Raw genomic sequence first — 27,647 nt, forward strand, 5'->3', positions numbered from 1 at the left:
ATCATTAATCAGCCCATACTAACCCTGGACTATAAGAAGAGCTTTGCCCCTTCCTTCATTGCCGGAGCGTCGTTGTGTTTACCTGTGTTAATCTTGCAAATGGTCCCTTAGTGTTATCCTGTTCCCCGTGTTCCTGTACCTGCTGCCTGTATCCCGCGCTATCATTGTTCCTGTGCTTTGCATCATCTGCCGTCTGAAGTACCATCTCTGCCTAGCCACTGCGACTGTCTGGACTATTCTGGTACCCTTGAGCTGGACTTTGTATTAGTGGGCGCTCTGTTGTTTGGCCAGCTGCCTCTCCGCTACGGCCATGCGGCCTAGTGGGTCCATATACCCGCAGATCGTGACATTATCTATCTAATATATATATATTTTACCTGTCAGTATAATCCTACCTATGATGAGAACTTCTAAAAAGTCAACTCTACAGAACGGAAAGGTTCACTCTATGGTGAGGCTCAGGGGAAAGCTGCACATTTTTGGATTATTTTTTTTTAATATAGATAATAACATAGAAAATTAAAAAAGAACATCACCTCATTTAAAAAAATATGTTTAACATAAAAAAACTTGATTTAAAGAGGCTGTCACCAGATTATAAGTGTCCGGTCTCCTACATAATGTGATCAGCGCTGTAATGCAGATAACAGTGGTCCTAGTAATAAAGAGGCTGTCACCACATTATAAGTGTCCTGTCTCCTACATAATGTGACAGCGCTGTAATGTAGAGAACAGTGGTCCTAGTAATAAAGAGGCTGTCACCAGATTATAAGTGTCCTGTCTCCTACATAATGTGACAGCGCTGTAATGTAGAGAACAGTGGTCCTAGTAATAAAGAGGCTGTCACCACATTATAAGTGCCCTGTCTCCTACATAATGTGATCAGAGCTGTAATGTAGATAACAATGGTCCTAGTAATAAAGAGGCTGTCACCAGATTATAAGTGCCCCGTCTCCTACATGATGTGATCAGAGCTGTAATGTAGATAACAGTGGTCCTAGTAATAAAGAGGCTGTCACCAGATTATAAGTGTCCTGTCTCCTACATAATGTGATCAGTGCTGTAATGTAGATAACAGTGGTCCTAGTAATAAAGAGGCTGTCACCAGATTATAAGTGTCCTGTCTCCTACATAATGTGATCAGCGCTGTAATGTAGAGAACAGTGGTCCTAGTAATAAAGAGGCTGTCACCAGATTATAAGTGTCCTGTCTCCTACATAATGTGATCAGAGCTGTAATGTAGATAACAGTGGTCCTAGTAATAAAGAGTCTCAGTCACCCCATTATAAGTGCCCCGTCTCCTACATAATGTGATCAGTGCTGTAATGTAGATAACAGTGGTCCCAGTAATAAAGAGGCTGTCACCAGATTATAAGTGCCCTGTCTCCTACATAATGTGATCAGTGCTGTAATGTAGATAACAGTGGTCCTAGTAATAAAGAGGCTGTCACCAGATTATAAGTGCCCCGTCTCCTACATGATGTGATCAGCGCTGTAATGTAAATAACAGTGGTCCTAGTAATAAAGAGGCTGTCACCAGATTATAAGTGGCCTGTCTCCTACATAATGTGATCGGCGCTGTAATGTAGAGGACAGTGGTCCTAGTAATAAAGAGGCTGTCACCACATTATATGTGTCCTATCTCCTACATAATCTCATCAGTGCTGTAATGTAGATAACAGTGGTCCTAGTAATAAAGGGGCTGTCTCCAGATTATAAGTGTCCGCTCTCCTACATAATGTGATCAGCGCTGTAATGTAGAGGACAGTGGTCCTAGTAATAAAGAGGCTGTCACCACATTATAAGTGCCCTGTCTCCTACATGATGTGATCAGCGCTGTAGAGAACAGTGGTCCTAGTAATAAAGAGGCTGTCACCAGATTATAAGTGCCCTGTCTCCTACATGATGTGATCGGTGCTGTAATGTAGAGAACAGTGGTCCTAGTAATAAAGAGGCTGTCACCAGATTATAAATGCCCTGTCTCCTACATGATGTGATCGGCGCTGTAATGTAGGTGACAGCAGTGCTTTTTATTTAGAAAAATTATCTATTGTTACCACTTTGAGCGATTTTTTGCTTTATGCTAATGAGTTTCTTAAAGCCCAAGTGGGCGTTGTACAGGGGAGTGTATGACGCTGACCAATCAGTGACCAATCAGCGTCATACACTTCTCCCCGTTCATTTACACTGCAGATAGCGGTATAGTTATGTGCAGCCTCATACACACACTATAACATTACTACAGTGTCCTGATAATGACTATACATCACCTCCAGGCCAGGACGACATGTGTATTCACAATCCTGACACTTCTGAATCTTTTCTATGAGATTCCAGCAAGCCACGCGTAATCTCGTTTGAAATGACAGGCTACATCGTAATCTCAAGAGATTACGCGTGGCTTGCTGGAATATCACAGAGACGCTACAGAAGTGTCAGGATTCTGAATAGACATGACGTCCAGGCTGGTAGTGATGTATATTCATCATCAGGACACTGTAGTAATGTTGGGGTTTGTGTATGAGGCTGCACACAGTGATCTAGCTATATAGCTATCTGCAGTGTAAATGAATGGGGAGAAGTGCATGACGCTGATTGGTCACTGATTGGTCGCTGATTGGTCACTGATTGGTCAGCATCATACACTCCCCTGTACAACGCCCACTTGTTCATAAAGGAACTAATTAGCATAAAGCTAAAAATCGCTCATAAAGTGGTGAAAATAGATGGTTTTTCTAAATATAAAGCATTCCTGTCACCCACATTACAGCGCCGATCTTATATAGGACACAGGGCACTCATAATGTGGGGACAGAGACTCTTTAAACAATAGGTTATTTTGTGATGACATTCCCTTCACAGGGGTATTTGTATCTTAGAATGTTAGAACGTATTGCTGGGGCCGTAACATTATAATGGGGGGGGGGGGGGGGGATTGACCTTTGGGACACGGCTGATCCTGAAAACAATGGAGACAGAAGTGCGACACCGCTCCATTCACGTGAACCTACAGTGTGTGGCCGGCAGCGCCGCGGTGCAGGGAAGATCTGGGAAAGAGTCACAACACCTAGCAAATTGGCCCCTTCATTCTGAAGTTCGTTAGGGGTGTCAGACGTCGGGCCCCCAATGATATCGATTTGATGTCGTCACCTAGCGATACGCCATCCCTTACTATAAGGGGAATGCCCCTATGGCTATGCATGGGATTAGAAGCTCCACCCCCTATAATTAGCGCAGAATGTTAGAGCGAAAAACGGCCTGATGATAAAAGCCGGAGAACCGCACTGTGCAGATCACGTCTCCGCGTCCCGGATCACGATGCGTTTTATGTGGCTTCGTATTTCTCATACAGGAAAAATCCAGACGATTTGTGCGCCACATAGAAGGCATTGCAGCACTGATCCTGAGTGACATCATGTCTTATACTCCAGTCACACCCAGAGCTGCACTCTCAGTTCTGCTGGTTTCACAAGCTGTAAGACCTCAGTATAAGACACTGTGAAACAACAGAATAGTAATTGCAGCTCTGAATGTGACTAGAGTATAAGGAATAATGTTATAGCAGAATAGTAACTGCAGCTCTGGATGTGACTGGAGTATAAGCCCTGATGGAACAGAGTCCCTCATCAGTATTCTGGTATATTGTTGTTTAGGCGCACATCGGATGTATGTAATCATGGCGGCAGGACGGCGGCGCTGCAGACTACAGAAAATCACTTCATGTTTAGATGAATTCCAATCATACAACACGTGAAATAAGACGAGACGCTTACAGACATTGTGGCTGCCGCCGGCGCCGGATGTGAGGAGCGGAGGCAGAACACGGGACCCTGCCCGCATGTCATCATGTAGTGTTCAATATAAAGTCCACGCACCAACGCAGCGGAAACCATCAAACCTGGCGACAGCTCCGATATGTACACACATCTCTGCAGAGGTTCTGGCGCTTTGTCTTTGGCGCAGGATTTAGTGATTGTGGGGATATTGCTGGATAGTGGCGGCGCTTTCCTTCCGGGCAGCACCATCATCTTTGGTCAGTGGGGGGTTTCTGGGGTCCCTGCGTCAGTATGTGGGGGAGCTCAGGATGAACAGTTTCTCCTCCTCCTTGCGGATCCAGCGTAGAAGACGGGAGACGCCATTTACAGCGGAGGACTTCGTCCCCAAGGGGCTGAAACACATGTAGAGTTCAAAAGCCTCCGTCACCTGCAAAGAGCATGAGAGCGATGAGAGGCGCCTGCTGACCGGGCTGCCATATTGATGCAGAACGTTCAGGGTTCTAGGAAAGCTGGGTAGTAATGCGGGAGGAGTCATGGTGACTAGTCTTCATATATAACTTATAAACGCCTCCTGTTCGGTCCCATTAAGTCAGGCAGAGGCAATACGGCCACTTATAAATTCACAGACAGCAAGCAGAGTTGGTGAGTTAATGAAATACAAAGTCTATTAGTTGCATAACTTCTCATTATACAGACAGGCAGCATCATGTTGAGGGGGGTCTAAGAAAAACAAACCCTGGCTGACGCCATATTAGGGGGATCCCGCACTATGGGACTCTAGATGTCCAGTATTACATGACGCCAGTTATCTGAACAGCCACCAGGTAACACTTCCCCAGCAGCGGCCATGGCTCTCAGCAAACCTGTGCCCCGATATGAAAGGCGGCTGTCTCTCTATAGAAATCAGAACTAATTTTCTGATACAGAACTCCAAATCCACTGCTTCCCTTACCACAGCCATGGTCACATGAAAAGTCCCACTGAATTCAATAATAAATCTGTACACCATGAGCTCCCCCTAGTGGTGGCTGTATACATCTGTACACCATGAGCTCCCCCTAGTGGTGACTACAGACAGCAATATGTTATCATGTAACTCTATGGGAGCTGTATATATCTGTATGTAGTGAGCTCCCTCTAGTGGTGACTGCAGGCAGTAGAATGGTATCATGTAACTCTATGGGAGCTGTATATATCTGTATGTAGTGAGCTCCCCCTAGTGGTGACTACAGACAGCAATATGTTATCATGTAACTCTATATATCTGTATTTAGTGAGCTCCCTCTAGTGGTGACTGCAGGCAGCAGAATGTTATCATGTAACTCTATGGGAGCTGTATATATCTGTATGTAGTGAGCTCCCCCTAGAGGTGACTGCAGGCAGTAGAATGTTATCATGTAACTCTATGGGAGCTGTATATATCTGTATGTAGTGAGCTCCCCCTAGTGGTGACTACAGACAGCAATATGTTATCATGTAACTCTATGGGAGCGGTATGTATCTGTATGTAGTGAGCTCCCCCTAGTGGTGACTACAGACAGCAAAATGTTACCATGTAACTCTATGGGAGCTGTATATATCTGTATGTAGTGAGCTCCCTCTAGTGGTGGCTGCAGGCAGCAGAATGTTATCATGTAACTCTATGGGAGCTGTATATATCTGTATGTAGTGAGCTCCCCCTAGTGGTGACTGCAGACAGCAGAATGTTATCATGTAACTCTATGGGAGCTGTATATATCTGTATGAAGTGTGCTCCCCCTAGTGGTGACTGCAGGCAGCAGAATGTTACCATGTAACTCTATGGGAGCTGTATGTATCTGTATGTAGTGAACTCCCCCTAGTGGTGACTGCAGACAGCAGAATGTTATCATGTAACTCTATGGGAGCTGTATATATCTGTATGTAGTGAGCTCCCCCCCGGTGGTGGCTGCAGGCAGCAGAATGTTATCATGTACCTCTATGGGAGCTGTATATATCTGTATGTAGTGAGCTCCTCCTAGTGGTGGCTGCAGGCAGCAGAATTTTATCATGTAACTCTATGGGAGCTGTATATTTCTGTATGTAGTGAGCTCCCTCTAGTGGTGGCTGCATGCAGTAGAATGTTATCATGTAACTCTATGGGAGCTGTATATATCTGTATGTAGTGAGCTCCCTCTAGTGGTGACTGCAGACAGTAGAATGTTATCATGTAACTCTATGGGAGCTGTATATATCTGTACGTCGTGAGCTCCCTCTAGTGGTGGCTGCAGGCAGCAGAATGTTATCATGTATCTCTATGCGGGCTGTATATATCTGTACGTCGTGAGCTCCCCCTAGTGGTGGCTGCAGTCAGACAGAGCTTTATTATGTAGCTCTATGTATCTGGATTTGGAGCTCTGCCCCTTCCAGTACTCACCCAGGCCAGTATGTTCTCTTGGGGCCCCACGTGGTAGATGGTTGTGAGCGGGTGGGAGCTGCAGTGGGCTCTGCCGTGCAGATACTGGTACAGGGACACCAGACTCTTCTTTTCTTCCTCCGTGTTGTAAGGCGCGGTCATCGCTGGACTGTGGGGACATCACATGATCATCAGGACCAGCGTCACGTGGGTAAAATTAATCCTACTGTGCAAGCGACGAGTGTTTATAGAGTCGGGGGCTCCAGACGCTGCAGCTTCTAGGGGACCTGTCACCGGGGAAGAGGGCAGAGCAGCAGGGACCCGAGTGACGAGACAGAAGCTGCTGAAGGGTTTCTAGGAGTTGCACATTTTGGACCTGCTCTTCATCCATTCACCACCATCTTTGTCTCGTCGCTCAGATCTCTGCTGCTCTGTCCCCGATTTCTCAGACTCTGGTTTAGGTGACTCCCCCCCTCCCCCGCACCATCAGCAGAGGGCCCAGCAGGGGCTCCTACATGAAGGCTACAAGACTTCGAGCTCCTATAGCAGATCGCCCCTCCTCATTATCAGCAACTCTAAAGGAGAGCACCCCCTGACTGAGTTTCAGGAGGGGTCACAAGACACCCCAGATACTGCCCTGAGCCTACAGGGCGAGAGCCCCTACATGGGGGACCCTACAGCACTTCTAGCAGGACACGATAATTAGACTTTAAAGGGCCGGTGTCCAGTCTTCTTTAAAGAACGTGTCATCATTGTGAATGAAAAGTTCTGCAACTTCCTAACAGACTTGGTATTTCACTTCCTGCTTGCTGTCAGTGAATGAAAACATCCATTGTTGAAAACTCATCCAGCACTAGTCCTGCTCACACAGCTATCCAGCAATACGTTGGCAATCTAGACTGGATAAACAGCAACAGCACAAATCTCTTCTGTTTGTTACAATGGATCAGTCTGGAGCCCAGAATATTTACCTCACAGAGGATTGTCGATACATTGTGATAAACCTTCAGCTGTGCGAGCAGGACTTGGTCGGGACAGTTTGCTGCCTGTGAATGTAAACAATGAATGTTCACAGAAAGCAGAATTTTTGAAAATGACGAGAAACCGAAACACAAAGTTGATTATAAAGTGGCAGAATTCTTCATTATACGATGAAAACACTGGAAAGTGCCGTGTAAAGTAATTATGTGACCGCTTGTAAAACGACACGCGCAGCAATCACGGACGCTGGGGCCGGTCTATGTCTGGTACGAGCGGCTGTCTACAGCCAGCCATGGATTGGGCACCGCTGATCTCTGGTCTCACGAGGATCGGTCTGGATCATCCTCCTCACCTGGTGAATAGTCCGGAGCTCTTGGACTTGTACAGGAAATGTCTCAGTTCTGGGATCCCAACCTGTTCCACAACGTAGAGCGCGGTCCTCAGAGCTTCCTTCAATGGCGCCCACGTCCCTCGCTTCTCCAGCCTCTCCACAATCTTCCTTTTGCAGTCGGAGGCGGTGAAGAAGTCCTCGCGGTCAGTGGACACCATCATGAGGCAGAGCTCCGGCTTGTGGCTCAGGTACGAGATGTGAGTATGGAAGAAGCCGGACGGGTTGAACTTTGGGAGGCAGACGGGTGTCCAGGCCTCGCCCTCCCGGAAGGAGCTGGAGGACGTCACCAGGGTGAAGAGCAGGTGGATGTCAATTGGGTGCAGATATTGATCCTTCCTCCGGACCAGGGTGACCAGCTGCCTCCGGCACATCAGGATGGAGAACACCAGGCTCTTGGCCTTGGCTTGCTGGAGACAGTTTGTGGCAGATTCCCGCAGTGCTGAGGTTAAGGGTAAGCAGCGGACGGCGGCCAGGAGGAAGCTGGGGTCCGTGTCCATGGAGTCCAGCAGGTTGTCCGTGATGCGCTCGGAGCCGGACAGCAGTCGCCGCAGGTCGTAGCTGGGGCGTTGCTGGAACAGGTGGTGGAGCTGCGTCCCGGTGACCAGGCTGACAATCTGGTAGTAAACGTAGAGCAGCTCCTGTGCGATCTCCTGCTCCGACTGCCGAGTGTGCGACACGGAAACCAGCACCAGCGGGGAGCGGCGCACAAACACCACCGTGTAGCCGTCTGCAAGAGAACGCCATTATGTAATAGAGATATAAAGTATAGACCCCCCCCCCCCCCCATATATAGAAATCCTGGGCTCCTCCTCTGCTGCTCCGTTGCTGTAAAGAATCTGTTCAGCCATTTTTCAGTTACATCTGGTTTTGGGAAAGCTGGGTGACCACCAGTATGGCCGTATTACTGCTCTCCTAGGGGTTGTCACCCGGTTTTCTACTGATGCGGGGGATGTAGCACAGAATAACTACGAAGATCAGGCACTCAGGAGTACGGGAAAGATCAGTGTCACCCAGCTTTCCTGGAAGCAGATATACATCAGAAGAATGCTCCGCGGACGGAGGATGGAGGACGGAGGAGGGAGAAGGAGGAGGAGGACACGAGGGATGTGTATTTGGAGGAACGTTTCTTGGACTGGTACCTGCATGGATGGAACGGATGGCGTTTTTGTCCGTCTCCAGAAATGACACAAGCGCCACCATGACCCCGGCCGTGCTGGACAGCGCCTCCTCTGACTGATAGCGAGAATACACCGGCTTTCCTGCTTCACTCAGCACAAACACGTGTTTCTGGTGCCGGTACCAGTCATCCAGCGGCCGCAGTCCTCCGTCTCCTTCTTGGGGTAATGCGGGGTCCATGTCCCCACACTCAGGCGTCACGTCGTCGCTGTGGGAGGAGCTTACACTGAGCTGGGTGCTGAGCTTACTGAAGTCCTCAGTGATTTCCTCCATGTTCTCCATCCTCCTCTCTGGGCCAGAACAGGCAGAAGTCGCCCCGTCCACCTCCCCGGTGAGGTCCTCGTATGACTGAGCGTGGACAAACATGGCTTCATCCTGGCTGGCCCCTGGAGAGAGAACAGCAAACGTCAGAGCGAAGCTCTTCATGCTCCAGAGTGGACTGCAGAGCTGACACTCACCGGGCTCCGTTCCCTGGATCAATGCGGGGGCTGGGCTCTCAGACCGATCATTACCCAGTTCTCCAGACAGAGATGAAGCCGCTGTGGATGTCGCAGTTTCCCATTGTGAGCGTTTATCCACATCGGACGCCATGAGCGCTGCACGAAAGAGACACAAACGCCATTAAAGTGGTGACGAGCCAATAATAACGCTGCGCACATTCACCTACATCTGTGGCCACAAACCTGTACCTCCCAACTGCTGCAAAACCACAACTCCCAGCATGTTCTGACAGCTGCAGCTATATAGATTGTATACAGACCATCTCATACACTGTATACAGTACACGTCATATTATAGATATATTATATACAGTACACGTCATTTTATAGATACATTATATATGGTACGTGTCATACATTATATACAGTACACCTCATAGATTAGATACATTATATACGTTACATGTCATACATTATAGATACATTATATACGGTACATGTCATAGATTAGATACATTATATACGGTACATGTCATACATTATAGATACATTATATACGGTACATGTCATAGATTAGATACATTATATACGGTACATGTCATAGATACATTATATACGGTACACCTCATAGATTAGATACATTATATACGGTACATGTCATGTGATATATTATATACGGTATATATTGGAGGCCGCGGGTGTTTCGCCTCTTACCTGCCAGCGCTCCACGTCTCGCCTCGGTCAGTGACTGCAGGGTTGAGCGCCCGGTTCTTGGTGACAGCCCCGGCTCCCATACACAGCATTGTCTGAGGTCAGGGCCCTCCCCGGTGTATTGTGGGGATTGTAGTTTTCTGGGCAATCACAAGTCTGGAGTAGAAAACAATGAGAACATGAACAGCGTCAGGAGGACGGACACGCCGGGCACTTCCTCCTGCTGTGAGGGGCTGGGACTTGTAGTACCACAGCGCACCCCCGTATGTAGATCTCACCTATAATGTCTGCAGCGGAATACAATAACCATCGTATAGAATGTGCGACACATCCAGGTCAGCACGGGGACTACATTTTCCGGCATCGCCCCCTCCTCGCGCACTGGCTGTCGGGGTCTGTAGTTTACATCGCATTATTTCCGCTGTTTCTGACGCACAGGGAACAGTTCCCGCGAGTAGAAGCGTGTGACGTATTTCCGCTTTAGAGCGGAAGTTTCTGCCGTCGGCCCGTGAGAGAAAGAGGCGGCGAGGACCTGGAGCTGAGCGGCTGTGACGGGTAACGGAGCCCGGGGAGAGTGATTGGTGCTGGGTGTCGAGACTCTGCCACACACTGGGGCTTGTAGTTCTACACAATGTATAACAGGGATACCTGATAGGGTTTGTAGTCCCACAGGATATAGACGTTCCGTCAGGGCGTAGTGACGGAGCAGAGGATGCTGGGAGTCCTCCCCTGGAGTGGCTGGGTCTTGTAGTTCCCGTTATATACATGACGTCACGGATGTCACATGATTTCTCAGTAACATTATAGAATTAGGACGACCTCAGTGCAGAGATCTCTGTCGCCTCCGCGGAGGAGCGGCCATTGTGTCCACGTAGATCACCGGCTCCGCGACTGGTCAGTCCTCCTATAGGGAATCGCCTGCGCTATGATGAGGCGGCGGCCATGTTGGAGATTCTATGTCCTTCTAGAAGTCACGTGATTTACCGCGCAGACTGCGATGGATCGTTGAGCTGTCCGTGTTTTCTTCCACAGATTCATCTTCGGGTGACGTGAACCTCTGACCGTAAACATGTGGGGCGCCCCCCGACAACCCGCTGCGGGATTTCGGTGAGTGCTTGATCTTAAAAACCACAAACTAATAAAACGTAGAACTTACCGGTAACATCAGGACGGACGCAATCGGACGCCACCGCGTCACAGGTCCGGGAATATTAGAGCAGAACGTCTATACACTGGACGGGCCCCCCTAGCGCGGTCTATATACTGGACGGACCCCCCCTAGTGCGGTCTATATACTGGACCGGCCCCCCCTAGTGCGGTCTATATACTGGACCGGCCCCCCCTAGTGCGGTCTATATACTGGACCGGCCCCCCCTAGTGCGGTCTATATACTGGACCGGCCCCCCCTAGTGCGGTCTATATACTGGACCGGCCCCCCCTAGTGCGGTCTATATACTGGACGGACCCCCCCTAGTGCGGTCTATATACTGGACGGACCCCCCCTAGTGCGGTCTATATACTGGACCGGCCCCCCCTAGTGCGGTCTATGTACTGGACGGACCCCCCCTAGTGCGGTCTATGTACTGGACGGGCCCCCCCTAGTGCGGTCTATATACTGGACCGGCCCCCCCTAGTGCGGTCTATATACTGGACGGACCCCCCCTAGTGCGGTCTATGTACTGGACGGGCCCCCCCTAGTGCGGTCTATATACTGGACCGGCCCCCCCTAGTGCGGTCTATATACTGGACGGGCCCCCCTAGCGCGGTCTATATACTGGACGGACCCCCCCTAGTGCGGTCTATATACTGGACGGGCCCCCCCTAGTGCGGTCTATATACTGGACCGGCCCCCCCTAGTGCGGTCTATATACTGGACGGCCCCCCCTAGCGCGGTCTATATACTGGACGGGCCCCCCCTAGTGCGGTCTATATACTGGACGGGCACCCCTAGCGCGGTCCATATACTGGACGGGCCCCCCCATTGCGCGGTCTATATACTGGACGGGCCCCCCCCCCCTAGCGCGGTCCATATACTGGACGGGCCCCCCCCCCTAGCGCGGTCCATATACTGGACGGGCCCCCCCCCTAGCGCGGTCCATATACTGGACGGGCCCCCCCCCCTAGCGCGGTCCATATACTGGACGGGCCCCCCCCCTTAGCGCGGTCCATATACTGGACGGGCCCCCCCCCCTAGCGCGGTCCATATACTGGACGGGCCCCCCCCCTAGCGCGGTCCATATACTGGACGGGCCCCCCCCCCCCCCTAGCGCGGTCCATATACTGGACGGGCCCCCCCCTAGCGCGGTCCATATACTGGACGGGCCCCCCCCCCCCCTAGCGCGGTCCATATACTGGACGGGCCCCCCCCCTAGCGTGGTCTATACACAATCGACGGGCCCCCCCCCCCCTAGCGCGGTCTATACACTGGACGGGCCCCCCCTAGCGCGGTCTATACACTGGACGGGCCCCCCCCTAGCGCGGTCTATACACTGGACGGGCCCCCCCCTAGCGCGGTCTATACACTGGACGGGCCCCCCCCTAGCGCGGTCTATACACTGGACGGGCCCCCCCCTAGCGCGGTCTATACACTGGACGGGCCCCCCCCTAGCGCGGTCTATACACTGGACGGGCCCCCCCCCTAGCGCGGTCTATACACTGGACGGGCCCCCCCCTAGCGCGGTCTATACACTGGACGGGCCCCCCCCTAGCGCGGTCTATACACTGGACGGGCCCTCCCCCTAGCGCGGTCTATACACTGGACGGGCCCCCCCCTAGCGCGGTCTATACACTGGACGGGCCCCCCCCTAGCGCGGTCTATACACTGGACGGGCCCCCCCCTAGCGCGGTCTATACACTGGACGGGCCCCCCCCTAGCGCGGTCTATACACTGGACGGGCCCCCCCCTAGCGCGGTCTATACACTGGACGGGCCCCCCCCTAGCGCGGTCTATACACTGGACGGGCCCCCCCCTAGCGCGGTCTATACACTGGACGGGCCCCCCCCTAGCGCGGTCTATACACTGGACGGGCCCCCCCCTAGCGCGGTCTATACACTGGACGGGCCCCCCCCTAGCGCGGTCTATACACTGGACGGGCCCCCCCCTAGCGCGGTCTATACACTGGACGGGCCCCCCCCTAGCGCGGTCTATACACTGGACGGGCCCCCCCCTAGCGCGGTCTATACACTGGACGGGCCCCCCCCTAGCGCGGTCTATACACTGGACGGGCCCCCCCCTAGCGCGGTCTATACACTGGACGGGCCCCCCCCTAGCGCGGTCTATACACTGGACGGGCCCCCCCCTAGCGCGGTCTATACACTGGACGGGCCCCCCCCTAGCGCGGTCTATACACTGGACGGGCCCCCCCCTAGCGCGGTCTATACACTGGACGGGCCCCCCCCTAGCGCGGTCTATACACTGGACGGGCCCCCCCCTAGCGCGGTCTATACACTGGACGGGCCCCCCCCTAGCGCGGTCTATACACTGGACGGGCCCCCCCCTAGCGCGGTCTATACACTGGACGGGCCCCCCCCTAGCGCGGTCTATACACTGGACGGGCCCCCCCCTAGCGCGGTCTATACACCGGACGGGCCCCCCCTAGCGCCGTCTATACACCGGACGGGCCCCCCTAGCGCCGTCTATACACCGGACCGGCCCCCCTAGCGCCGTCTATACACCGGACCGGCCCCCCTAGCGCCGTCTATACACCGGACCGGCCCCCCTAGCGCCGTCTATACACCGGACCGGCCCCCCTAGCGCCGTCTATACACCGGACCGGCCCCCCTAGCGCCGTCTATACACCGGACCGGCCCCCCTAGCGCCGTCTATACACCGGACCGGCCCCCCTAGCGCCGTCTATACACCGGACCGGCCCCCCTAGCGCCGTCTATACACCGGACCGGCCCCCCTAGCGCCGTCTATACACCGGACCGGCCCCCCTAGCGCCGTCTATACACCGGACCGGCCCCCCTAGCGCCGTCTATACACCGGACCGGCCCCCCTAGCGCCGTCTATACACCGGACCGGCCCCCCTAGCGCCGTCTATACACCGGACCGGCCCCCCTAGCGCCGTCTATACACCGGACCGGCCCCCCTAGCGCCGTCTATACACCGGACCGGCCCCCCTAGCGCCGTCTATACACCGGACCGGCCCCCCTAGCGCCGTCTATACACCGGACCGGCCCCCCTAGCGCCGTCTATACACCGGACCGGCCCCCCTAGCGCCGTCTATACACCGGACCGGCCCCCCTAGCGCCGTCTATACACCGGACCGGCCCCCCTAGCGCCGTCTATACACCGGACCGGCCCCCCTAGCGCCGTCTATACACCGGACCGGCCCCCCTAGCGCCGTCTATACACCGGACCGGCCCCCCTAGCGCCGTCTATACACCGGACCGGCCCCCCTAGCGCCGTCTATACACCGGACCGGCCCCCCTAGCGCCGTCTATACACCGGACCGGCCCCCCTAGCGCCGTCTATACACCGGACCGGCCCCCCTAGCGCCGTCTATACACCGGACCGGCCCCCCTAGCGCCGTCTATACACCGGACCGGCCCCCCTAGCGCCGTCTATACACCGGACCGGCCCCCCTAGCGCCGTCTATACACCGGACCGGCCCCCCTAGCGCCGTCTATACACCGGACCGGCCCCCCTAGCGCCGTCTATACACCGGACCGGCCCCCCTAGCGCCGTCTATACACCGGACCGGCCCCCCTAGCGCCGTCTATACACCGGACCGGCCCCCCTAGCGCCGTCTATACACCGGACCGGCCCCCCTAGCGCCGTCTATACACCGGACCGGCCCCCCTAGCGCCGTCTATACACCGGACCGGCCCCCCTAGCGCCGTCTATACACCGGACCGGCCCCCCTAGCGCCGTCTATACACCGGACCGGCCCCCCTAGCGCCGTCTATACACCGGACCGGCCCCCCTAGCGCCGTCTATACACCGGACCGGCCCCCCTAGCGCCGTCTATACACCGGACCGGCCCCCCTAGCGCCGTCTATACACCGGACCGGCCCCCCTAGCGCCGTCTATACACCGGACCGGCCCCCCTAGCGCCGTCTATACACCGGACCGGCCCCCCTAGCGCCGTCTATACACCGGACCGGCCCCCCTAGCGCCGTCTATACACCGGACCGGCCCCCCTAGCGCCGTCTATACACCGGACCGGCCCCCCTAGCGCCGTCTATACACCGGACCGGCCCCCCTAGCGCCGTCTATACACCGGACCGGCCCTCTAGCGCTCTCCATACTATTTGTAATTCAAATTTTTTCTCTTTTTTTCAGTGATCGCTCCGGAGAATCGTTTCCACAGAGAATGCCGCAGGGATCTCACCCCAGAATGCGAGGACGACTTCCTTTCCCCTTCCAAGGAGGATCCAGTGTTCCTAATGCTAACTTTGGTGGCCCAGGAGGTGTTCCCTTCATGCGCAGAAACATGGCCATGGATGGATGTTGGGAAGAGGGCAGAATGCAGCCTGAAGACCAGATGCCCCTCTCCAGAAGAGGGAGGCTCCCCATGAATTATAGGGCTGCGGCTTTCAGAGAAGCGGAGGTGACGGACACGCAGTATAGGGAGATGGGTGCCCATGAGCTCGATTTCCGGTCTCGTTTAGCCCCAGATATGGACTACAGAGGGAGGGAAGCGTCCAACTTTGATCAGAGAGGGATGCCGGATGTGGATTACAGACATGAGGAAGGACCGGCCATTGCCTACAGAGAGAGACTTCCTCCCCCTCCTATCTTTAGAGAACGAGAGAGCTTGGAATACAGGAGGCGGATGCTGGCGGAGATCGAGCTCAGGGAACGGGAGGCGCTGGAGCAGCGCAGGCAGAGAATGGCCGCCGTGCCGGATTACGCCGAGAGGGAGGTGGCGGAGTTGGAGTACAAGCGTCGTCTTGATGCTTTGTTTCGAGAGCGAGAAGAGATGTCACTGAGAGAGCGAGAATCCTCCGAGTTACTGCGCAGAGACAGAGGGGCCCTGCACAGGGAGAGGTCGGCAGTGGATTACGAGGAGAGGGGGAGTCCGGCACATTTCCGAGAACCTGCAGACCTGGATTTACGGTTCAGGAAGCCCGACCTGGATGTGAACTTCATGGACAAAGAAAGAGGTCCGGACTACAGAGAGAGGATGGTCATTGACTACTTACACAATGAGAAGCCGGCCTCCGGCGCCGAGTACATGGAGGTAGATTATAGCAGCAAGAAATTACAGACGGACATGACCCTGGACGAGCAGGCCGGCTTAGCGCGCAGGGTCCTGGAGTCTTTAGGGGCTGCTTATAGGGAAGGGCAGACGCCAAACGCCACCTATAAAAAGAGGAAAATTGAGATTCCCGGGCTAAATAGTGATGCAGACTATCGGGAAAAAGACAGCGCAGACTCTGATTACCGAGAAAAAGAGACCTCCGATTCAGACTACCGAGACCGGGATAACACCGATTCCGATTACAGGGACATAGAGGTTGGCGACTCCGATTATCGGGACAAAGAGAGTGCCGACTCAGACTACCGGGGAACAGAGAGCGCTGATGCAGATTACCGGAAGAGCGCAGATAACGGCGTTAAAAAGAGCGCGAAGACTGGAGACGATGGGTCCAAGCCGGAGACTAAACAAAAAGCGCTGAAGAGTTTGATGACCGCTCCTGATCTGGCGCCCAAGTCGCTCTCCAATTCAGATCAAAGGATCCCCTTCTTGTCTTATGACAAACCGCAGACGTCCCCTCTGCCCAAGATGAGTAATGACGCTCCTCATCCGGAGGGGCCGCAGTCTGCAGCGAAGGGAGACGGGAACAGCAAGTCAAACAAATGCAACTACCCGGGGAAGCTGGACGTGGACTTCAGAGATCGACCCAAACCAGAAGATCTTCACCAAGAAGCCAAAAAAGTGGCACACAAAGTCCCGAGATTCTCCGCAGAAGGCAGCAAGCCGCTCTGTCCTACTGACCAGGATCTACGCGGTAAGGGCCACGCTGGTAAAGCCCCCGCTGAGGGGGGAGGAGATCAAGACTTCCGAACAGATAAATACATGCAGAAGAAGGACGAGGATCTCCGAACTGGGAAAGGCCCGGCCTCGTCGAACGTCCTTGGCCACAGCCTTCTTTATGATTTCATAAAACTGGCCGCTAAAGAGTTAAGGCAGCAGAGAGAGAAAGTTGGGGAGACGGAGGGGCCGACGGCCATTAACCCTCCTGAGAAGCCGCCCATGGCCAGAATGTCCCAGCCGGCTGCCAGCACCATGAAGTCCGCAGCAGGACATTCCCCCGTCGCTGAATTTCTGGGCCGACAGGACACGGATTACAGGAACATGGACTATAAAGATGTCGATTTGAGAGTCGGTTATAGTCCGGACAAAAAATCCCATGAAGCCCTTCAGCCTGGGAGTAAGGTATTGTGGGAGATTTATTGAGTGTTGTCTGTCGGAAACTTGTCAATTAACGCTGCTTCTCCCCCTAATTAATATGCAAATAGTGGGAGAGATGGGAAGGGTCTGTGTAGACTTGTATGCAGGTGGGGGACCAAGAACTTCCATAGAAATGGCTGATTAGGGGTATTGTGGACAGTGATGCACTTTAAAGATGTCCAGAACCTTTATATGGCACCAACATATACTGCAGCGAAGTAAGGGGGTGAGGGGAGAAGTGTGAAGTGCTGGGAATGTTCGGAGCGAGTCCTATGATCTCCACGGATGGTGCAGCACGGAGGAAAAGCTGCTTGTAGAGTAAAAGGAGCCACTATAATGAGGGGTGAGGAGTTGGCCAAGCAAATAGTGCTAGTTGGTAAACGAGAGATGCAGGAAGGTGCAGCATGGTGGACAGCTCCATAGCAGAGACGAGTAACTGTTTATCTAATGCAATGTGTTCCCCTCGTCAGGATAAAGACTACAGGAGGACTACAGTCCCAGACGGTGCCACCAGGATTATATGGATGGATGGACTCCCAACCGGAGCGTCCAGAGAAGATGTAAGTGGTCCCGTTACTGCGTCTCCGCCTCGTGTGGGGAGCGGCTGGTGACGAGCGGCTGGTGACGAGCCTCCGCGGCCGCTTCTCTCCCTGTTAGATTTATTGACTTTTTTTACTATAGAAGTTCTAGATTTCACAAAATAGTTGTACATCGACAGTTGTGTTGCGGTCTTTTCTGTAATAATGTACTGACTTCCGGCTGCGCTTGTGCTTATACACAGCAGTCAATCTGAACAAGCAGCCGCAGTGTAAAGCATGGTGGGAGGAACATTGCAGCAGCCTTGTTCTCTAAAACAGGTGGATTTCAGGCTACATCAGACTATAGACAATGCAGCTAAGCTGCAGACGCTGATTATAGCTGTGCCGTTATGGAGAGGAGCTGCAGTGTAAAGCATCCAATATTGGATAAATAGTGAGGCCACTACTGTCATATATAAAACTAAGCAATCACCAGGTTAGGAGCCCATAATGGAGTCTGATCATAGGGCTGTAATACATGTGCCATTTACAGCAGCACAGAGGATGTCAGTAAACTGCAGGGAATTAGATTTTCCCTCCACGGTCTTGCCTGTCTATTTTCAGCATAATCATGTTCAATTTAGTTACTTTGACCCTGATAATCGGAGTCCATAATATCTGGATAATAGGGTGGCGGGTCCAGGGGGGTCTCAATCAGTCAGAGGTTCAGTGCCCTGCCGCTGATGTTAAAGCTGGCGCTCCCTGCCGATGACTCGGGGATGGTGAGTTTGGGGTCGGGGTGCTCACCATTACCCTGGCGACTTATTATACACCACTGAGGGTGAGGTAAGTGCAACTGATACCCAGAACATAATCCTAAATTCTGGAGCGTTTTTCCTGTCCGATAACGTTGTATTTTCCATACAGGAGGCGTCCGGTGTAATAACGGAGCGCGGTGGCGATGTCTGCGGTTGTAGGATTGGGACGGACGCCCTCGGGGCTGGTTGAGCAGTGTGGGATCTGTTGTATGTTTGACAGTACGAGATGTAGTGAGGAGGAATTCCCACCGGCCGCCGCGGAGCTGCGAGATGAAGCGTCCGTGTTCTAGACCGAGCGTCTCGTGATGGAGCGTTTAGTGGGGTGTTGTTGCCCCGGGGGGATCAGTACGGCCGTTGTGTTAGTCAGGGCTGCTGCTATTCTATTACGAGGTGTCCGGGGTTGTCTCTGGTATCGGACGTAGTGACGCCGGTAATCTCCGCTTTCTCCAGTATAATGTCCGCGGCAGGGGGATCTGATATCTATGAGGAGGTTATGGGGCGAGATTAGACTATTCTCAGCAATGATCGGCCTGGGAGAGAGTGCAGCCCCCCATCAGCCGCCGGTATGTTGTTGTAGCTGAGGCGCAGGCGTCTGATTTGTGCTCTTTGTACCTCTGCTCCACAGATCCTCTCTGCGCTTGCCAGTGCGCACCCCCAGCCCGAACATGGAGTGAACCTCATCGGATATGTTCCAGGTGAGTGACGTGTCGGTCTACACATGATCCTCATATCCCGTGTCATGGCTGCAAATCACCAACAACCAGCCGCTCCATAGAAAGATAAAAATGTTCCGCTCACCCGTCCTCCGTGCCAAGGTCCAGTCCTGATTGTAGAAAATCAGAAGAACCCTGACGACCAGCACGAGATGAGGACTAAAACCTTCACTGGATCCACATAAAATGTTATTTGCGTAAACTCTGTGCCCTAATAAATACTGAAGCTGCGTGACTTGGCCTGTCTTCTATGCCCACATACAGCTCCAGGTTACCCTCCTGCCCCATGGGGTCTGCCGGCAGCTGCCACTTCTAACATGAGCCTTAGAGGAACTCCGCTCTCCTGACACGTCTGTCGTAGTTAATACTTGTATTCCCCATGGGAAAAAAATTCTGGAACGTCTTAGAGCTCTGTGTTGTGCCGTTCCTCTGTTATTCCTCCTAGAAATGTGTGAATAACCTGACAATTGCGTGTTAGTATTCTCCTTGTCAAAGGGGCGTGTCCTGCAGTCTCCTATGTCAGCACTGATTGGACATAACCCCAACTGGTAACACAGTTATCAATTTATTCGTACATTTCTAGGAGGAATAACGGAGGAATGGCACAACATAGGGTACTAAGAAAAGATGCTCCAGAATTATTATTTCATGGGGAATAAAAGTAATTACCATAACTGACGTGTCATACGCTTAGGATCCGTTAGCAAACGGATTTATTTCTCCCAACGCCTTATACACCAGAGGGTTCATGTCAATGGGAAGACGGGAATAAGCTTCTGCCTGACATCTGCGGTCAGGGTGACCCCCGTACTCATTAGTCCTTCCGGGTTCAGCGGGTGCGGCTGACTTCCCTCCTTTTTATATATGGCCACCTTTAAGCTGCCTATAGACGTTTGTTGGAAATATGACGTCTATGCAGCCTGACCGCCTCATGTGCGGGGCCGGGGCCGGCTGGACAGGATGGATTCTTGTTCCGGTCTGATCCTCCATCTTCAGTCTCCGTTGTCCACCAAGATCTTATGTGATCAAGGAGTGAACATGGTGCAGGCAGATGAGGGGTCCGGTGCGGGGCTGAGCTGGGGGGCTGGCGGTTGCGCTGCCTCATCAGGACCAGCAGATGTATCATTATAGGCACGGGCGGCAGGCGCTGCCAGATACATCGTCCGGTCCCTGGAGCCGCACTCTCTTCAGCCTCCCCTCCCCCCATGTAGGTGCCCTTTGCCCGGCGAGTAATGGGAGCGGCTGGGTCTGTAGACGGTGGTTGCACCGCTGTGGTCTGATGGCGGCCGGGGGTCTCGTGTTGTGAATGCTTTTATTCATACATGGATCTGATTGTGTCATTATTCCTTGTGCAGATTCTGAATGTGGCGGGAGCAGAACAGATCAATGTTTTATGTCTCTCCTGTCCCTCCTTCTCGGGCGTCACGTTTTACTAGAATGTCTTATGTTTAGTGTCACGTGGCTGGGACGCCTATAGAAAGACATAAAAGGTTCAGATCTTTCCAGGGTCCTCGCTACGACTCCTACAGTAAGGGGGCTTCTACTTTGCTGGACAGTTGCAGGGATTTTATTTCCTCGCAGTTCTGCAGGGTTCTTATTGGATCACATTAGATTCTGATAATCACACGGGACTAGGAACAGCCGCAGCGGCTCCAAAATGTAAAGTAGAAAATCTGTGTTATCTAAGGTGGTGGGTGCCCTATGTGTGACCCCCCCCCCCCACCTATAAGCCTCGGGTGGAGAAGCTGCCGGAGTGTCTTTTTGGAGGACCTGGAGCGTCTATTGAAATCATTGGACGGCCTTTTGGTTTCAATAAGACACCAAGTGATTCTGCTCCTCAAAACCAGCGCTCGTCACTGCAAATTGTGACACCGCGAGGAGTGTCTGAGGTTCTGGCAAATCCCCCGAATGTCACCAACCTGGAAGAATTGGGAAAACACAAGTTTTCGTATCGGAGCTAAAATTTAGCGTATGAACCAAACGTCGGAGACGGCGTGACCTTAGTGATGCAGCTTCACGTCTGAGGCTTCGTGTACAGTCATTTATTCCGCTTTCTTACAGGTTGGTGCCATGCAGGTGACTTGTCCGAACCTCAGGTGACCCCTCTAATGTGGCCCTGATTGCAGGGGGTGGTCAGGATTGTTGTACTGTTCCTATGGGGTCCTGCATTCTCTGTCGTGCAATTATTCTGGTTCATCCTGAGAACAGACCTAGATCTGCAGAGCGTGTTATTGAATGTACTGGGGTTACTATAAAGCTTTGTATGTCTTTCCTGGGGGAGGGGAGCTGTAAGTAAATGCAATTTCTCCTGATCGAATACTAACTGGCGTCCCGTCTGTATCACATGCTGTCCCCAGGTTACAGCTTCGGCTCTGTCTGCGTGGAGTTTTCCCTCGTGGAAGAGGCCGTCGGATGCATGGAAGCCAACAAGGTTACTTTGTCCACCTGTTCAGCGATGCTCTGGAAGGATGGAGAGGAGGGGAGACAGGGAACGAGTCACCTACGGCTCCAGCAGACGTTCCGCTAGTCTGTAGGGTGCAGCCTTTTACCTGCTCCTGACACATTAGGGGAACATCTGTCATACCAGCAGTGGGTGTATAGCCCTGGCTGCGTGCACACGTCTGTACTCCAGGGGGCAGTGTCACTGCAATCCAGTGCCGTGTTTACATCGTTACTGAAGAACAGGGAATGTCTGTTTCTAGCCCACAATACACAACATTACAGGACAACACGAGTGCAGGGTCCGTGTTCTGCTTCTCACTGCCGAAAATATGTCCCCTCCACATCTATGCAATGAAAAGGGGGTGGAATTAGTCAGGAACGCTGCAAGATGGGACTGAGGAAAGGAGGAAGCTAAAATGCAAGTTAAAGGGGAAATCCGGGTCTAAACAAAAACTGCCCCCTCCCCAAATTAAGAAAGTATCCAGGTAATAAAACGCTCCCACGCTGAAACGTCTCCTGCTCTTGAGGGCATCGGGAGCCGCTGGGTTTGACGGTTTAAATCTCGCCACCCTGAATAACACTTGATCTTGGGGAGGTCTTCAGACCCGGGACTCGCTGCTGCCCCCACCCAGACACATTCCAGGCAAATTTCTTCATATCCAATGCACATCCCACAAATCCGGACCACTGTCCCCTGTTCAAACCTTGTCATGTGATCAGCATGATCGCCGCAAAATACCCCGGAGGCTCCAGGAACAATAAATGAGTTATTTCCTGTCACCCCTGAGTGTCCGGGGGTGACGCTGATGGGTGTTGCACCTCTAGGGCTGCTGTACTTGTGTCCTCCTTGTATGGCGCAGTGCCTTGTAATATTGGGGGTCACTGAGGCGATGTTGGGGGCTGCGTAGTTTTAGCTGCTGATGTGCTCAGCTCTTCTGGATACCGCCACAACCTAAGAGCAGCGTCGCGCTGGCCACCGGACATCAGCCCCTAGTGGTCGCGGAGCGCTCGTCCGGTCACCTCAGGGGATTCCTTTCCTGCCTTTTGTGTCTTCATTTTTGCCTCGTGTTGCAGAATCGCAGTTTCAGCCGCCGCGCTCTCCTGCTCGTTCTTCTGGCCGCAGTTTGTCCTTGCACGTTTCTTGATGTCTTTATGGCACTCGGACCCTGACCGCGCTCTTCACCTCTACAGTATCAAACTACTTGTGTGTTTACAGGCGATAGTCATGAAAGACGCAGGAAGGTGGGAGGCGCTGCATGAGAGACTATACGGGGGCAAGTCCTATCACAGGGTGACCCTCTCCCCGCGCTTCACAGTAGTATGGGATTAGCATTATTATTACAGGGCGATCGCAGCGTTCACCAATAGTCTGGACGTTTCGCTTATCCGGCAGGTTACGTCCGATTTTGCCATAAAATGTGATTAAAAAAAGAATTAGCAAATCGCAACGTGCAACACATTTACTGTAAATCTCGCGACTTCTCGTCACTCGCCAAAGTGGGATGAAGATTTAATAAAATGTATTAAGTGAAAAGCCTGAGAATGGCCCCCATTTACTCCCCCTGCTCATGTGCGGCCGCTGACCGTGCAAAATGCGCCAAATCTCCCAAGTGTGCGCCTTTCAATAAGTTTGACGCAAATCTCTTCAACTTTCTCCTTTACAAAGATTAGTTGAATGTGACATCAGTTTGAGGTGCAGCGCCTGAAGATAGAGGGGCCATATCACGAGGCCCGACCCTGGACGTTCAATATAAGAACCGAGAAATCTATAATGTGCCCTGAGGGTCCGAGCGCAGCGCGGGGGGATGGGATTATATCAGACTGGATTATTATACCCTACTGTGTGCCCGACATTGAAGACGGCGTGTGTCCGGTGCGTGCGCTGTCCCCTGTTTTAGTTGGTCTTCCAGTTTGTGTTGCGTCTGCATGAGATCATTATTATCCAGCCTGAAGGAGAGAACCGTGTGTGTGTGTGTGTGTGTGTGTGTGTGTGTGTGTGTGTGTTTTGTCTATTGTCTAACTGTTGTGTCCGGCTTCCCCACGTATTAAAGGGTTTCTCCCTCTTTATGTAGTAACTTTTTGTGTAATGGAAAGTTCTACAACTTTCTAATATCCTTTTGTTTCAATTCCTCACCATTTTCAAGATCTGTAGATATAAATAAGAATGTCTACATTCACTGACTGCAATCAGAGGTAGATAACTCGTCCTTACCTTGTCCTGCTCGCAGCTGAGTGTTTGTTGCAATTGTATCCAGTCTAGACAATCCTCTGTGAGCTAAAGTCTGTACCCCAGGTGATACATTGTATTAAATCTTCAGGACAGAAGACTGGATACAATTGTAGCAAATTGTCAGCTGTGACAAGTTTTCAGCCTCTTTTTGTAAACAATGATTGTTCCCATTCACTGACAGCAGGTAGAGATCTTGAAAATTGTGAACACGGAAAGTGTAGTAGAAAGCTGCAGAAGGCACCATTATATGGTATTAGTGGCTGAGCCCTGTCAGCCGGAGCGGATACTCGTCAATAATTGCGTTGAGCGTGCGTTCGTTTCTCTTTTGCGTTCCTCGCCGCGTCCTTGAATCTGACAGTCACGTGACGGCTCCCGCTTTTACACACGGAGTGGTGAGGACCTGCCCGTAGCAGCGGAGGATGTGGACAGATGGGGGTCTCCGGAGGTCGTGGAGCGGACATCCTCGTCTGGAGGGGAACCTGGCGGCGTCCTGTGCGTCTTCCGTTCAGAGAGCGGCTGCGCTCGGCGACCTCTCTATTTCTAGACTCCATTCACTCGTCACGGGAGAAGGTTTTCTGTGTCCCCTGAATAACAATAAAATGCTACATCTCCAGGTCGTCCGCTTTGTTTTTTCTGCTGGAAATGAAGGCTGAATCCGTTATCGCCAGAAGTCCCGACACTTTCTAATAGACTTTGTGGGGAATATATTTGCGCCAGTTTATTGACGTAAAAGTCGCATATTATGGCGCACCTTATATTTGTGCAGTCATTTTCTACTTTTCTTTCCTCTTACCACTTTTCAAAAGTAGTAAAAAGAGCAGAAGGGGCAGGTCAGCAAGTTTTCGACAGGTTTATCATTTGTAAAGACAGAAAATGGCGCAAATTATAGCACAAACCAAGTGTGGGTTTAATTTTCTCTGTAGGAAAACCCGAGATGCACCAAATTATCAGGAGGCGTTCGTCTTCTGCGTCTTTTAATAGATTTGGCGCATTTCACTCCGGTGAAACGAACGTATGAAACGCCAGATTTAATAAATCTCCTCGCACCGTTTTCTTGTCCGTGAATGGGAGCGCCTTTTTACATCCAGGAGCTGAAATCTCGTCTTTACCTAGTCCTGCTCATACAGGAGCGCTGTAGATAAGAGATCACCTTGTAGTACTGGACGGAGATTTGTGCTGTTCTGTTTTGTCTACACTGATACATTGTAACAAACAATCAGCTGTGTGAGCAGGACTAGGTCAGGATGGGGTTTTTGGATGTAAATGATGTTGCTGCTCAGTGACCGCAAACATCCTGAAAATAGCGAGAAATTGTGAGACGAGGACTATTAGGAAGTTTCTGATCTTTTCATGAGCGGGTGATGTATTACCGGCCGTGTCCCAGGGAGACCCCACAGTGTCGGCCGTGTCCCAGGGAGACCCCACAGTGTCGGCCGTGTCCCAGGGAGACCCCAAGGTGTCGGCCGTGTCCCAGGGAGACCCCACGGTGTCGGCCGTGTCCCAGGGAGACCCCACGGTGTCTGCCGTGTCCCAGGGAGACCCCACGGTATCTGCCGTGTCCCAGGGAGACCCCACGGTGTCTGCCGTGTCCCAGGGAGACCCCACGGTGTCTGCCGTGTCCCAGGGAGACCCCACGGTGTCGGCCGTGTCCCAGGGAGACCCCACGGTGTCGGCCGTGTCCCAGGGAGACCCCACGGTGTCGGCCGTGTCCCAGGGAGACCCCACGGTGTCGGCCGTGTCCCAGGGAGACCCCACGGTGTCGGCCGTGTCCCAGGGAGGCCCCACGGTGTCGGCCGTGTCCCAGGGAGGCCCCACGGTGTCGGCCGTGTCCCAGGGAGGCCCCACGGTGTCGGCCGTGTCGCAGGGAGGCCCCACGGTGTCGGCCGTGTCGCAGGGAGGCCCCACGGTGTCGGCCGTGTCGCAGGGAGGCCCCACGGTGTCGGCCGTGTCCCAGGGAGGCCCCACGGTGTCGGCCGTGTCCCAGGGAGGCCCCACGGTGTCAGCCGTGTCCCAGGGAGGCCCCACAGTGTCAGCCGTGTCGCAGGGAGGCCCCACAGTGTCAGCCGTGTCGCAGGGAGGCCCCACAGTGTCAGCCGTGTCGCAGGGAGGCCCCACAGTGTCAGCCGTGTCGCAGGGAGGCCCCACAGTGTCAGCCGTGTCCCAGGGAGGCCCCACAGTGTCAGCCGTGTCCCAGGGAGGCCCCACAGTGTCAGCCGTGGGAGAGTTCTGTGAAGATCCTTTACATTATATTTGGGATAGATCTACATTTGGGTTCACTTAGTTTTCCAGCGTGGAGATTTACTGATTCCTGACGCCTTCTGTTCACTTTATCAGTTTTTGCACAAAGAATATGTTGTTCCGCTGAGCGGCCGGTTCCGTTCTGCGCTCGTGTCCCGTCTGCTTCTGAATTGGTTGCTGCATTTGAAATGGTTTTGTTTTTTAGGGCACTCTACATTTTAAGGGAAAGAAGATCAATTTAAAATATATTCCTAATTCCGACCGGTGGAACTGTCAGCAGGTAAGAGCAGCGCTGACGGGACGTGCCGCTGCGAGACGCGTCTCCTCCTCTAACCCTCTTCGTGGTTGTGTCTCCGCAGTGTAAGGTGGTGAACGTGTTATCTAAGGAGAGGTGCTGGCAGTGCAGCGCACTCAGGGCAGGTACGTCCGGCTGTGCAGCCACATCCTATGTTCTCCATATCCCCAGTCTATATCCGATACGTATATCATCGCTCTTTTATACTCTAGTCACATCCAGAGCTGCAGTAACTGTTCTTACTGCTTCTGGGTATGTCAGCACTACATTGAGACACACCCGTAGCAGCCTGAGTTCCCATAATATATTGCAGGGTTCAGCAACCTTCGGCACTCTAGCTGTTGGGAAACTACAGCTCCCAGCATGCCCCATCAACTAAAGGCTTGATTGATCCAGGCAAAGGATGTTGGGGCATTCTGGGAATTGTAGCTTCCCAACTACTGACCCCCTGCAGTACAGTCTGGTATAATTACTACAGCTCCCACAATACACCACGACAGAACATGCATTGTCCAGATGTTCAGATAGCAGCAGGTAGATGTGAGGTCCTGCAGTCTGAAAGCGAACAGTAAACCAGTAGAATTGTGAATGCAGCTTTGGATGTGAATGGAGTATAACATGATCATTACAGGATAACTAAAGTACTTATAAAGTGTCCGAGCATTATATGTAGAGTTAAACTGAAATGATCAGAAGTGGAGCTCAATAGAAACCTGTATCCTCCTTGTGTTGGATGTAGGGTCTGACCACCTGCCTCTCCGAGATGCCCTGAAAGATCCCAAGATGCCGCCTGTCCTTAGTTCACGACGCGCCAACAAGCGTAAGGCCATGCAGAGTCCCACCACCCGCAGTCCTGACAGTAGGAAGAAAAGAATCCCTCCAAGGGAAAGGAGCCTCCAATTTAAGACCAAAGGAGGGAAGCCTGCCAAGTCTGAGAGCGCCAGTGAGTAATGCGGGGCGGATGATGAGCGCCAGTGAGTAATGCGGGGCGGATGATGAGCGCCAGTGAGTAATGCGGGGCGGATGATGAGCGCCAGTGAGTAATGCGGCGAGGATGATGAGAGCCAGTGAGTAATGCGGAGCGGATGATGAGCGCCAGTGAGTAATGCGGGGCGGATGATGAGCGCCAGTGAGTAATGCG

At 52.9% G+C, this 27,647-nt stretch overlaps 3 protein-coding genes across 8 annotated transcripts in view; 1 reads left to right on the plus strand and 2 right to left on the minus strand.

Moving 5' to 3' along the window:
• MST1R (macrophage stimulating 1 receptor) overlaps positions 1 to 3,858 on the minus strand; it is a 101,399-nt gene extending 97,541 nt beyond the window's left edge. Inside the window, exon 1 of the mRNA XM_075831979.1 lies at positions 3,774 to 3,858. The gene's annotated coding sequence lies outside the window, so the exon portion shown is untranslated. The remainder of the gene's footprint in view (positions 1 to 3,773) is intronic.
• Positions 3,698 to 10,268, minus strand: MON1A (MON1 vesicular trafficking associated A). Of its 2 annotated transcripts, XM_075831988.1 has the most exons (7): positions 10,128 to 10,268; positions 9,853 to 10,005; positions 9,157 to 9,294; positions 8,662 to 9,084; positions 7,484 to 8,249; positions 6,172 to 6,319; positions 3,698 to 4,203 (listed from the first exon to the last, which is right to left on the minus strand). In XM_075831988.1, exons 3-7 carry the CDS (start codon positions 9,287 to 9,289, stop codon positions 4,063 to 4,065), a joined length of 1,611 nt encoding a protein of 536 aa, XP_075688103.1. In that variant the 5' UTR covers positions 9,290 to 9,294; positions 9,853 to 10,005; positions 10,128 to 10,268; the 3' UTR covers positions 3,698 to 4,062. The 2 variants fall into 2 exon arrangements, with proteins under 2 accessions (XP_075688103.1, XP_075688104.1); XM_075831989.1 differs by lacking the exon at positions 10,128 to 10,268 and having other exon boundaries at positions 9,853 to 10,120.
• A 29-nt stretch (positions 10,269 to 10,297) lies between these two features.
• RBM6 (RNA binding motif protein 6) overlaps positions 10,298 to 27,647 on the plus strand; it is a 30,351-nt gene continuing 13,001 nt past the window's right edge. For all 5 annotated transcript variants that reach the window (XM_075831980.1, XM_075831981.1, XM_075831982.1 and 2 more), the window contains exons 1-9: positions 10,298 to 10,404; positions 10,882 to 10,956; positions 15,137 to 17,237; positions 17,723 to 17,812; positions 19,214 to 19,283; positions 21,659 to 21,732; positions 26,417 to 26,491; positions 26,571 to 26,631; positions 27,246 to 27,449. In XM_075831980.1, the coding sequence (XP_075688095.1) occupies positions 10,919 to 10,956; positions 15,137 to 17,237; positions 17,723 to 17,812; positions 19,214 to 19,283; positions 21,659 to 21,732; positions 26,417 to 26,491; positions 26,571 to 26,631; positions 27,246 to 27,449 (2,713 nt within the window). In that variant the 5' untranslated portion in view covers positions 10,298 to 10,404; positions 10,882 to 10,918. The remainder of the gene's footprint in view (positions 10,405 to 10,881; positions 10,957 to 15,136; positions 17,238 to 17,722; positions 17,813 to 19,213; positions 19,284 to 21,658; positions 21,733 to 26,416; positions 26,492 to 26,570; positions 26,632 to 27,245; positions 27,450 to 27,647) is intronic.

This window comes from Rhinoderma darwinii, chromosome 7 (assembly GCF_050947455.1).
Source record: "Rhinoderma darwinii isolate aRhiDar2 chromosome 7, aRhiDar2.hap1, whole genome shotgun sequence".
In the NCBI taxonomy this organism is placed as follows: domain Eukaryota; kingdom Metazoa; phylum Chordata; class Amphibia; order Anura; family Rhinodermatidae; genus Rhinoderma; species Rhinoderma darwinii.